Source organism: Eubalaena glacialis, chromosome 10 (assembly GCF_028564815.1).
Source record: "Eubalaena glacialis isolate mEubGla1 chromosome 10, mEubGla1.1.hap2.+ XY, whole genome shotgun sequence".
Classification (NCBI taxonomy): Eukaryota; Metazoa; Chordata; class Mammalia; order Artiodactyla; family Balaenidae; genus Eubalaena; species Eubalaena glacialis.
This window is the reverse complement of record NC_083725.1, coordinates 2,517,192-2,530,510: the sequence shown is the minus strand read 5'-3', so window position 1 is coordinate 2,530,510 and position 13,319 is coordinate 2,517,192. Positions and strand designations below refer to the sequence as shown.

Here is a 13,319-nt window from a genome sequence, read left to right as displayed (position 1 = left end):
GCCATGAGCCCCAGCACATTGTGGGAGGAAACCCTTCCTGGGAAGGGAAACCTCGGCATTCACCTTGTCTCTGGCAGTGACGGCCCTCTGTTCCCCCCGATCTTCTCTCTCCTGCGTGAAATCCTGAAAATCCTCAAATGTGGTTTTCGTGATACGGTCCGGCTGCCCCAACCTTCCTAACTGGCCGCGGATGAGAGCAGCCCCACCAGGGCCTCCACGGTGACCGTGGCTTCCTCTGCGTCTGTCAGACCAGACCCTGAACACAGGCCCTGTGGCCACGGCCGCGTCTCTGGACTCCCTTTCCTTCCCTCTGCGTGTGCACGTGTACGTTCAGTTCAAGGCGAGCTCAGGGCTCACTCCCCGCTGCCAAGCTTTCCAGTCTGCATGCCCTCCTCCACCTCCACCCTCCTGACACCTCGACCAGGAGTCCCTTTCGGTGCTCCAGCCTGGCTGGATTGCCCAGGCAACCGTCCTGGGGCGTCAGCGCCCCCGGGGTGGTCCCTGCTGCCCGTGCTCCTCTGGCTGCAGGCTCTTCTCAGCCCTCCTCCCTCCCCACTCCGCCCGGTACCCGGCTCTTCTCTGCAGCCTCCCGAGCGTCTCACGCGACCTTTCTTAAGGGGCTGTCCTCCCAATCGCAAAACGTTTGTGAGATTACAGAGAGGATCGTCTTAGTCCTGGAGCCCCAGAAGCAGGCCCTGAGATGCGAATTTGTGTGGAAGTGACTTCTTAAGGGGGTGTCCCCTGAGAGAGACCGCAGAAGCTGGGGGCAGCCAGGAAGGGCAGGAAGCCAAGTGGAGGCTCAGTTTCAGGCAGGTGTCCCGAGGGTGGCTCCCACGGGACCTGCAGTGAGACTCGGCCACCCGCTCCCGCAGCCGGCCCGCTGCTGCCACCCTGGGAACGCGCATATTCCCAGGCACCACAGCCTGGAGACAGCCTCCAGGGAGAGCGGCAGGTGGGCGCTTAGAGGCACAGGAACCTGGCAGCAGCACAGACGCGACGCGAGGGCCCCGAGGGGCTGGGCTGGCTGACTGCAGCCGTGCCCTACACAGGAGGGACGTCCCCGTGGATGCAGCACCAGGACCCGCGCCTCCCTGCTCCAGGGTGTGGTCTTGTCTCCTAAGCCCTGAGGTCCTCCCCACACTGGCGGTTCAAGTCCTCGCTCTAGGGGGGTCTTTGTGATGAAAGGAGGGGCCTTGGAGGCAGGATCCAGGCTCGGTTCAAGTGTGTCCAGACAGGGAGCTGGAGCTGGAACTAGCCCCAGCGATGGGACCGGGAGTGACACAGATGCTTCGTCTGAGCTGCCTCTTAGGCACAGGGCCTGCCAGGCTGGCACATCTTCCCCAGCCCTGGGCTCGAGAGGGGCCGGGTACTTCCCAGACCCCTTTTCCAGCATGACAGGGCATCCTAGTGTGCACCGTCAACCCCAGTTTACCTGAGTGAGTCTTGGTTTTCAAAGTGTAACTATAAACAGTGTCTGGGTTGGACAGCATCCCCCTGCTGCCATCCTGCCAGCTGGTCCACCACCTCCAGGATGAAGCCCCATCTCAGGTGTGGGCTTTACATGGTCTAGCTGTCAGGACAGGATGACAGGATCAGAGACACAGACCAGAAGAAGCAGAGATTCATTTGCCAGGATCTGGTTTCTTCTCCTCAACTCCTCCCTCCCACGGAGGGCCACCCACTGTAGAAGGGGGAGGGGCTTGGGCTTGGTGCCTTCGTGGTCCTCTGTGATTGGGTGATTTTGTCAGATGGCCATTGCAGAGCTCTTCAGTTTGGTTCTCTGGTCCTTGTCCTCAGGATAAAGGAAACAGTCTGTCACATGGGTGCTGCAATAGTTCCTGCAGGGAAAAGATGGCACCCTCAAACTGGGCAATTGGAGGAGAGTTTAATAATGTGGCTACTTACAAAGGTGCAGCCAAAGTGCAGGAAAGACCACAAGGGTTAGTCATGACCCTGGGGCTGGAACAAGAGGGAATGGCTAATACCTCCAGGACTCAAGTGAAGAAAAGAGGAGATCTTGGCTCCCACCAGGGACAGAGGACCCCGGCCAGGAGCTGTGACCTCTGACAGGGACGTGGCATCCCCTCTCCTTCCCATCAGCTGACCTCAGTGGGAGGCCGGAGGTCGGGGAGCCAGCTGATGTGACCCACGCTGGTCAGTCTGCAGTGGATGGAGGGGGCACAGAAAGAGTAGGACACTCATTGACTGGCCTCAACTCGCCTAACTTTTCTCTTCTACCAAAGCCTTACACTCTGCACAGACCAAATTTCCATCCTTCCGCAAACATGCTGGTATCTTTTCACAGGTCCACTGTGCTTTTGTTGTGCCATTCCCTCTGCCTGAAATGCTGTGCCCTGCTCTGTTCTACTTAGCAAGCTCCTTCCCACCTCAAAGGCCACCTTAACTCTCACAAGACCCAGATTGCCTTGAAAGTAACCAAGAATCCTTGCAATAGAGAAACCCATGTTATATGCCTCCTCCCCCCACCATATTACAGGTAGATGGGGGATGGACAGACTGCCGTCAGCACACACCAGGATAAAGTATGTCTAGCGAACATTCACGGGGGATTAAAATTTGCAGAGGAAATGTGGTTGGCATACAAAATAACGTCTAATGTTGGCTCTGATAGGGAAATAGGAATTTGTCTAATAAACCATAGGGAAGGGCGTTCCCAGTACAGGGGGTCCCTGAAGCCTGGTAGTGAATGGTGTGCTCTGGAAACAGTGAGAAGCCATCCAGGATATCCAGCTCCTGTCCCATCTGGAGCATGTGGGGTGGGAGGTGAGATGGGGCTTTGCAGGAGATTGTGCCCTGGGGCCCAGGGTCAAAGGGCAGATGAAGTCCAAGGTGAATTTCCACTCACCTCTCGGCCCTTCTGGGCTCTCTCCCCTGGGAAACGTTGGTCCCCATGCAGGGGCTCAGGAGACCCTCATCTGTGTTTGGACTATTTGGATACGTTAAGGGAGGGAATGGAAAGAAACCATCCCCCGCCCCGGGCTGCCTGGCTCTGGTCACTGAGGGAGAAAAAGGCGCCACTGCTTTGGTCTGTGGTCCGTGACAGGATCCAGATGCCGCTTCACCAGGATCATCAGTCAGTCCGGAGCTCTTCCTTTCTCACCACGTGGATGTAACACACTGCTATGAAATAAAGAAATGGCCTTTGGGCGCTGTAGCTTACAGATGTGAAATGACCTATTGTACAGCCCCAAGCCTCCTCCAGCACTGGAATTAGTATTGGGCTTTGTCACCAGTACAGATCTCAGCGGCGCACCATTTATCTCAGAGGAGTCACGGCCCGCCTGACTTGGCAAGTCTGCGTTGCGATGGTGCCGCCTCATTCGACTCTTACAGGAAAGACAGAGGGGTGGGTGGGTTTATCGAGAGCCCTCCTCAGAGGTCCACACAGCCAGGCCTTCTTGATTCGCCCCCAGGACATTAGAGCGATGAAAGGTGACAGATTCCCACAAAGAGCAAGCATGTGTGCAGGGGGGTGTGTGCAGGGGGGTGTGTGCAGGGGGGGGGGTGTTTCTAAGTGCAGGTTGGTGCTGACTCATGGCTGGGCCTTTACTGGACATGGGCTCCTGCCCTTTCATTTCCCAGGAGTTTGTGAAAGGTGGGAGTCAGTCAACAGATATTTATTGAGTGCTTATTTTGTACTCAGTATGACATATAAAGGCACATGAGAAAAATAGGTATGGCCCTTGCCTTTCTGGGAGTTACCATCTACTGAGCAATGTAATGAACATGCAGATCTGAGAAGGCCATGTGTATGATAGACTGTGTGATCCATTATTTGTTGAGTTTCTACTCCATACCAAGCAATGCATTTACATGCATACTTCCGTTTAATCTTCCCATTAACCCCATGCAGGAGGAAAACTTATTTCCGGTCCAGGCGAGTTAAGTGAAACTCAGTGAGGTCGGGTGACTTGTTAAGAGGCAGCAGAACGGAGCTGGCACTTGGATTCCAGCCGCCCGACTTCAGGGCCTGGCTCTTTCCTCCTCCCCGCCCTCCACCAGCAGTGTGGACTCACGGGGCACCATGGACACAGCCGAGGTTTCCTCTGGTCCTTTCCCATCTATCATAAGCTCTCCTTCTGCTTCTACCGAGGCGTGATCAGCCTTGGCCTTACTTTCATGACTAAGAGAGATTGCATAGCACACATCCCATTTTCCATGTGAAGCAGAAACAGTAGTGGTTGAGAGATGTGAGGCCAGTGTGGATCGTGAGAATTCAGTGTTTGTGTCTCTAGGTAACCCAAGCCAATTTCATACATAGTAACACGAGCTTAGATTCCAACAGGGTCAAAATGAGCAAGCCCACCAGGTCAGCCTGCCCCTCCAGTAAAGCGCTCAGGGGCCAGGTGGTTTTCGCTGAGTTTTCCGCAGGTCGGTGATAAAGCGTCCTGGTTTGTCTGTTTGTTGGTTTCCCACAGAAGCAGACCTGGAAGATGCACAGGCCACCTCCATGGAGCTGGGTGTCAGTGCTTCCGAGCCAACCACGCTGTGATGCTTTGCTGTGAAGCTTGAGGGGAGGGGCCGGGCACAAGCCAAACGCTCAGAGAAACAAAACTTAGGGGGCAGCTGGACTGCCGGACCATTTCTGAGCAATAAGGGGAGATTGTGGTCGGGAGCAACGAAGGGCAGAAACACTTACTTCTCTGGAGGCTCAGATGTTGCTGGAGACGTGTTGCTTTTCAAAGGCAGTTAAAGGGCCATTTGAGAGAAGGGATGGTCGGACTACCCGCTGTCCTGGTCCACTACAGTCCTCAGACCTTCAGGCAGGTGCGTTTAAGAAAGGCCAAGCGGAATTGTTGCCTCTTTCTTCAATAATCCTTCTCTTTATTTCAACACTCTCTTTGTCTGTCTTTAGAAGGTGCCAAGCAGATACTTCTGCTTTATTTTTCTTCCAATTTCCAGGTTCCTCTTTCTCTCTCTGTCTCTGTCTCTTTTTCTCCTTTCCTCCAAAATCCAAAAGTAGCTCGAGGCCCCGAGTCCACACTTTCATGTTTTATCTCTGCTGCACTCATCCTGGCCTTGCTTAATCATTTTTTTTTGCCATTCCTCTATGCACAAATGCAGCAACTGTAATAAAGTCACTATGCGTCAGCAGGAGATGAAGGGCACAGAGGGCTGCATTTTTAGAGCTTTGGCACAATCGGTGCAGCTGCAGAAAATTTCAGGTGCGTCAGTTCTCTCCACCGTGCACTGTGCTGAGGTGCATGTTCTGGCGTGGCTGCATGTGGATGGTCCCCTTCTGGTCAGCCACACCTGAGGCTTCTCATCATCAAAGAGAATGCACTGATGATCTGTGCAGGCTGGATGCCCTTGACGGCCTGTGTTCAAACAGGCCTGTTCTCTGTGAGAAGAAGCTTCTCCAAGGAAGAGAGCAGGGTGCAGACAGACAGACTGAGAAGGACACTAGCTCAGCAGTGAAATGGCAAACAAGCCTGTCCCTCCCAGGCACTCTCTCTCTGTCTGGATTCTGTCAGGATGTTGCATAGGCCAGGCTGTGGGCTGTCCATGGGGACCACACACAGGAGGGGAGAGCCTCCAGCCCGGTGGGAGGGGAGGGCCACTTACAGAAATAGGGAAAGTTGATGGCCCCTGGCTCGAGTATGGACGCAAGTGAGGTCAGGCATTGAGACTCTGAGAGGAGACATGTTTGGAGCTTGGGGAGTTCCAGGGCTCAGTCCAGAAGTCCTGTGTGTGCAAAGGTTGTTCCTCTGTTCTTTGCATATGTGGTGGGAGGGACAGAGGAGAGGATGCTCACGGTGGGTGCCTAGTGCATCTCAAGACTGTGGGGGGAAGCGGTGGAGATCTTCAGGGTTGGGCCAGGGCATCTCCAATCCTTTCTGACTCTCCACTTCTCTTCCTGGCCTGCCTCAGGCTGACCTTTGACTCCTTCCTCAGTGGCAAGTGGCCATGTCTTGTGACACTTACCTGGATTAGTTAGGGAGGGTTGAGTTTGAAACCTTACTCACTTCCAGTTAATCTTAGAGTTGATCCCCTTCCTGAGGGAGCTGAAATAGCATGAAATACGTGTGTTTTAGGAGTAATTCTGTAGAAGTGAACTAAGGGCTGTCTCTGGAAAAAGGGAACCTGTTGACTGAACTTCCCGCCTGGTCTCCCCGCCAAGTCCCCACTCACCAAAGCATCAGCTCTGCCTGAGATTGCAGTTATGCTCATGTCCACTTTTGTTTTTAATACCTGGGAGAATTGTCTCCTATGCATCGTTCTGGGAGTTCTGTAAATGAGACAGATAGATGAGGGCAGGTATGAGGAGGTGGCAGGAGTTGACCACCAAGTTACCTTTGTGATTCATCTCTCAGAAGCCACATTAATTCCGTAGAGACACAGCAAGACTGATATCCAGCAATGACAGTTTGGACATCTAATCGTGACCTTCGATGTGCCCCAAACCAGGGCGGAAGCTATGCCAGCTTTTCAGTGTAGTATTATCACAGGGGCCGCATAACTGTGCTGAAATTGGCTGTGTTGGAGCATGAGTGCTTCTGCAAATGAACATCTTTGGCCCCATGAGTGCAGTGCAGTGTGGTGAGATCACTTCCGTTCCATTCAATTTCCAATCATTAGACACTCACAAGGAAGCCCAGGACGGTCCTCTCGTGTTCACCAAGAGGCTGTGAAATGCCCCCATTGTGGGCATCAGAAACAATTATTCAAGCAGTTTAGAGGTTGTTGATCAGCATTTCCTGCCCCAGTGCCATTCACCTGGTGTCTGGTCAAATTTCAGCTGCTGGAGGACAAAATAAATTGGACTCTGCTTCTGGCTTCCCAGGGCACATTGGTTGCAAGAAAGTTCTCTCCCATAAAGTAGTGGAAAAGTGTTTCAAATGAGAGTCACTTCCTAGTGCCCACTTGCTCTACGGCTCTCATGTCACCAGAAACCAGAGAAATGTCTAAATTAATGATTCTCAAACTGGGGTCCCCAGACCAGGTAGTGGCCCAGCAATCTGTGCTTTATCAGGACTTACAGATAGTTGAATTTAAATGTTGTAGGGACTTTTGGGAAGCCTTGGATAAGGACATTTAAGATCACTGACTTTGGGGAAAAATAAGCAAACAAACAAAAACTGGGTTTGAATCTTCATTCTGCAGGGTGATCTTAGTTCATTTGGATAATATTTCTTAGACTCAGTTAACCTCATCTGTAAATTGGCAATAATAAGTGAATGCAACCAAGTTTTTAAGATGATAAAATAGCACATATCATAGACTCACAGGATACCTAGCATATAGTAATATGCATTCAATAAACATCAGTTGTGAATATGAATTTAACCAATTCCTCCCCTTGGATCCAAGCAAAATTCAGAGCAGTGACTGCCCTTAAAGTCATGAATATGAATGACATCCCAGGTACATTGCTAGCAAAGCGAGCTGCGGAGTGTGTTGTTCTTAAGGGGGTTCACACCACTGTGGTTCAAATCCACATTTTAGTGAGGTGGCCTGAGAGGGAGAGCATCAGGTGTGCAAGGAGAGTACAGCATCAGGGAGGTCCAGCTTCCTCCACCGGCTGCTCTTCCCTGCCTCCTGCTCAGTCTCGTGGTGTGTTCAGAATATTGTTATCACAGCCAACAGCAAGTCTTGGAGTTCACTCTAGACCAGTCCAGACCACATGTGCGTCCTGGTTACTGGAGAGCTTATGAAAATGCAGATTCGAGTTCATTACATCTGAGGTGGGGCCTGAGTCTGTGTTTCAAACAAGCTCCCAAGCGATGATGATCTGCTGGTTTTCTGGTCACACTTTCACATAGTGAAGGGCTAGCTCAGTGCTTCTCAGACCCTCATGTGCATACAATTCCCTCTAGGTTTCTGCTGCTTACGTGATGGTCTGGGGGCCGTCAGCATTGTCATCTCCTGGGAGCTTAGGAAAAATGCAGACTCTCAGGCCCCACCCCAGACCTACCAAATCAGAATGCATATTTAAGTAAGATCCCGAAGAGAGTTACAAGCACAGAAAAGTGGGACATCCCTTCAGGGTGTGTGTTTATTCGTATAGGACCCTGCACTTGTTAAATGCCCTGCTCTCACCATCTTGAAATTCTTAATAGTCCTTGAACAAAGGGCTCTGCATTTGCGTTTTGCACTGAGATCCACAAGTTATGCAGCTGGTCCTGGATACCCTGCTATATACCCCAGTGCTTTTCAAACTTCGGTGGGTGTATGACCCAGCTGGGGTATTGTTAGAAATTCATGTTTCTGGGTTCCCAAAGATTCTGAATCAGTAGGACAAGAAAATCTGTAACAAAATCACCTCATGTGATTTTGATGCAAGCGGTCCATGCCCACTTTCAGAAATACTCCGCTGGTCAGGTTTCCCATCATTTCTGTCCTTTGTTGTCCACAAAACGCAATAAGCAGCACAAAGCAAGCTGGACAGCTGAGCAGAGGTGTTTCTGGTGTTGAGCAGTCTTCCCTGCAGGGCCTCTCAGCAAGCCTTTCCACCTGTGCCTGAGAGGCCCGACGATGATCACGTGACATTTACACACGCACAGGGGAAAGGATGCACAGCACTGGAGAGCACATCTCGAGAGGGACTGCCTGGGCAAGCTGGTGTACTCAGCAGCAGTTCTTAGGCTTTTCATGGTCGCAGACAATTATGAGAATTCAGTGGAAGCAACCGTCCCTCCCCACTGAAAAATTCACCTTTGCACATCCTGTGAAGCACCCAGGACCAGGACTTAGAACCCGGCTGAGGGGTCTGACTCTCCATCACTCCCTAGCTCTCTATCCTGAGGCAAGTCACCAGACCGTTTCCGACCCTGGAGGCCTGATCTTTAAAGTGGAGAATGGGTAAGATCATCTATCTTACCAATTTGCTGCAAGAATCACATGAGACAAGGTGGATGTAAAAGTACTTTGTACCCTGCAAAAGAATGATTACATTGGAGGCAACATTGTACCCACCGTGGCTAAGTTGCTATTTCCAGCATTATAGTCAGGATCAGGGCACTGTGTTTGTGAATTTAGCCTCAGGCCATAAAACATAACTCGGTGTAGCTAGAGAGGGAAATGAATGCAGACAGATTTGATGAGGACTTGGCCAGAGTAGCTGGGAAATTTGAAAGTGTAGGAAAAGAGAAGGGAGCTTCCACAATTTGGGGACTCCAGATGCAAAAATAAAAGAAAGAAAATCTATTTTTACATGTGCGAACCATTTTGAGATTTTGGAAAATGCCTTTAGTCTAGCAGTAATTGAACATTTCTGCCCCTGGGTGTAATGAGGAGAAATAGCAATGGTGGTGGTCCATATTTAGTTTTGACTTCAAAAGCCTTCTGTTGGAATTCGCTATTCTGAGATGGGAGGAAGAATGTTTAGTAGTTAAAAGCTGGGTTTCTGATCTAGCACACGTTATCTGTGCCATTTGCCAGAAGCGTTCAGTGTCTCTGTTCTTCAATTCTTTTTACCAATAGAACCTTCCTCACAGGGTTGTTTTGAGTATGGGCAACTTAGTACACCCAGAACATCTTGAAAGCAATGTGAGGGATTACCATCATGCACATCGTGGAAATCCCAGAGCGAGGGGAGGATGGGGATAGTCCCAGGGCCCAGCCATTCTGAGGATGGATGACGGCTCCAGGCTATAACTATTGAATAGTTAGGGATATTGAAATGGTCCTGTGCTCAGGGGTTTTCAGAAGCACAGAATCACTCAGGACCCGGAAGTCTGAAATAGCCAATGTTCTGAGGCTGCAGTTCTGCAAGACCTCTGACGCTGAGTTCCAGAAAGTGCCACCCAGGCCAAAGCAAGCAGGAGGTGCGTGTGTACACACTGGGGGCAGGAGACGAAGACAAGGCATGGTGACCAGGCATCTCAGCCTTGCCAAGAAGACCCTGATGGCTCCCGTTTCTCTGCGGTCCCTTGACTTACCCGTCTGGTCCTCCCTCCAGGTGCACGATTGACAACCGGGTCACCCGGGTGGCCTGGCTGAACCGCAGCACCATCCTCTACGCCGGGAATGACAAGTGGTGTCTGGACCCCCGCGTGGTCCTCCTGAGCAACACCCAGACCCAGTACAGCATCGAGATCCAGAACGTGGACGTGTACGACGAGGGCCCGTACACCTGCTCCGTGCAGACGGACAACCACCCCAAGACCTCCCGGGTGCACCTCATCGTGCAAGGTAGGCGGCCTGGGGCAGCCGGTGCAGGGGGCGGCTGAGAGAGCCTGCATCCACCACTTTCACTGTGATTCTCAACTGACGTGAGTCTGATTGTTCCACCTGGCCAGGACAATTTCCTAATTTTCACTTTGCCATTTGATGCTAAAATTTCAAATCATTTTCCCATTGAATAGGACTAGGATTTGTTTTTTTTTGTTTGTTCTTTGCTTTTGTTCCAATAATACGTTTTCTCAGGAAATTAGCTCCTGATTATTGCTTTCCTTGGCTTTTTTCTCCTCTAAGTTTTTTTAAGGTTCCATCCAATGCTAAGCTTGCTTTATTTTAAGACCAGCATTTTAGCTCCTCTGGCACTGCACATATGCCATCCCTCACACAGCCTTCAAAGAAGGCAGAGCCGAGTACAGATGCTCTAAACACCTACCTGGGACATGGCCGTCACAGCCACCTCTGTTGTCTCCAGCTTGTTTGCTTCTTCTCTCACCTCCCAGCCCTGGGTTTCTGATACCGCATCTCGCCTTTAATGCCTGTGTCTGATCCTCTGTGTTTTCGTTGCACCCCCCTCCCCTCCCCTTCCTCCAAGCCTCTCACACCCACCCCCAGCCTTTGAGGTCTGTGGTTTTGCATCTCTTGCTTCCGCTGCCTCCATGCTTCCCAGGCCCTTCTCTGCTTCCCCATAAGCAGAGCAGGTGCTGGGCATTCAGACAACATGCAGCCGTGCAGACGGATTCCCAGACGGGGAGCAAGTGCTCAGAATCAGACTTGGCGGCTTTCTGGCTGTGGGACCCCAGGTTACCAACTGTGACTCAAAGTTTCTTTTTGTAAAATGGAGTCAACGTTGCGAGGGTCCATGGTGGGGATTACATTTTCCATGTACTGATGTGTAAACACTCAGGAGAGGGCCTGGCACACAGAGGTGCTGGTTAAGTGTTAGCTACTTTTTTAAAAATACAGCTGCTATTTTTTTAAACTTTTTTAAAACGTGTTTAACTGTGGACCACATCCTTGTTCCTTTATCTCAGAGGTGAAGCCCCCGAGCGATGGAGCCAGATCCTCTGCTGGCCTTTTCTCCAGCTCTCATTCCCAGCTCCCTTCATCCCCCTAAATGGCAGGTCCACGGCAGTAAGCTCCAGGTCCAGAGGCTCCTCCAGCCGCCCCTCCCCTCCTTTCCGGCACCCCAGAGGGAAGGGGAGAGCTGGGGATGGTAGGAGAGAGCGACAGGAGAAGGAAGAATCACAGGCAAGGGAGCTGCGAGAAGGCAGGAGAGAGGGCAGCTTGGGTCAGGGTCCCGGCTGTGAAGGGCGCGGTCGGTGGGCAGTGACGGGAAGAGGACAGGCTGCAGGGAGACCCACACAGGCTCTGGCTGCTCAGGGATTAGGCCAGTGGGGTGGCTGAGCCCCCCGTGCTGTGACACAGCTTGGTCACACCAGGTTGTTTTTATTTTATGTTATTTCTCCCTCTTTCTTTCTAAAAGGAAATGATGATGGTTTTTTCCCTTGTTGGTTCTATATATGAAGATCTTCAAACTGCTGGATACAAACAGCATCTTTTAAAGGAAATGGAATTGCATAGACAGTATCAGAATGTATCACAAACAGCAGAGTAGGTATTGTTGCATGAGATGGTCTTGGTGGGCGAAAGTTTTATTACTGGCCAGAAAAAGATTGAGAATCACACCATTCTGTGAGGGAGTTTGATGGATGCCCCAGTGGCCCAATCGGTAGCACCGGAGGGTGCGTTTGCAGCCACGCCCCATGCCCCCCACCCCGTTCCCTCCCCCCAGTGCACACACAGTTACTGCTGAGAATGCCTGACAATGACAGACAGACCTTAGGAACTCTACACCCTCACAGACGCTTGCCTTACGAAGCAGGACCTCTATAGAACTGGAACATGGAAGGAGTCGTGAAAAACTCCGAAGCCTTCTTGCAAACAAGGATCGTGTTTGCATCATTGTTTTTCCTTAAGGTCCCCTCCCCCTCCTCCCTCACACCCATACACTCCTGCCCTGAGCACCCGGAAAGTGCCTCAAACAAAGTGCACATTTAATAAATGCCCCTTGAGGCAAATGGCTGGGTTATAGCCCCAAGGACTTACACAGGCTCAAAGAGGGAAGGCTGAGAGTGTGTGAGGGGGGGGAGGCGGGAGGGGCACGGGGGGGAGGATGGGGTCTACATCAGTCCTCACTTGTATCCATGGGGATGGAAAGTGTCTAATCCCCAGCTAGGCGCTTACACCTGTGGCTTGGCGAGGTGGCCTCTGAGCATGACATGCCACCTCAAGTATCAGAATCTCATCTTGGGCTAATTTTCGGATGCTGATGGGTGTATTGATCTGGAAACAAGCTGGGTTAAAAAAGATTCTGGTCTTGTCCACAGACTCAGCCTGAGCTAATCCGCTGTCGATATGCCTGGACCGGGCATTATTGACACTTTAATGAATAGAGGACCATGGTTTCTCGGAGCCAACCCGTCCCTCCCCTTAAAAGCAATCAGACAAACTAAATAGAGCCAGGCTCCCCTGTTTCTGTATTGGAAAGAGGATACATCACCATCCAGGATTTAAAAAAAAAAAAGAAATATATTTATCTTGGAATCATTTATTGTACTGAACGTAAACCCTAATTCCCAGCAGAATCGGACTTCTGGATTCTGTTGACATCCCTGTTCAACCCTTTGCAGCATGGTGTTGGAATGAAAGACGTATTAACTTTTCAAAATGGTATTATCGTCATTAAACACATACTCACAGACAGGCACACACATAATAGCAGCAGCAGAAAATAACTAAACTCACATTTCCACCCATGAGTGTGTGTATTTGTGTACATGTAGTCAGCTTCATACATAAATAAACGCATACAGAAGGAAAGTAAGATTATTTTCACAGAATTAAGTGAGCTTACTCAAGTCTGAGATTATGTTTTCCCCCTTTCTAGCAAATACCCCTACTGCCCCGCTTGTTCTTTGTACTGGGTCTTCTCTCTGGTTGCGGTGCTGTGTGTTTAACTCCTGCTGAGACCTGTGCCACCCGTGCATCTGCCTAAGTACCAGCCCCTCAGCCCTCTGTGCATGCCCCACCCTCGCCTTCATTCATTCACACATAAATCGCCACTGAGAAACAACTCTGCTTCCCGGTACCCTGGCCAAGCACTCAGCACATGAAGA

At 51.0% G+C, this 13,319-nt stretch overlaps 1 protein-coding gene across 4 annotated transcripts in view; it reads left to right on the top strand.

The window, feature by feature from the left end:
- NTM (neurotrimin) overlaps positions 1 to 13,319 on the top strand; it is a 400,089-nt gene that overhangs the window by 203,278 nt on the left and 183,492 nt on the right. For all 4 annotated transcript variants that reach the window (XM_061202238.1, XM_061202237.1, XM_061202236.1 and 1 more), the window contains exon 2: positions 9,923 to 10,155. In XM_061202238.1, coding sequence (XP_061058221.1) covers positions 9,923 to 10,155 — 233 coding nt within the window. The remainder of the gene's footprint in view (positions 1 to 9,922; positions 10,156 to 13,319) is intronic.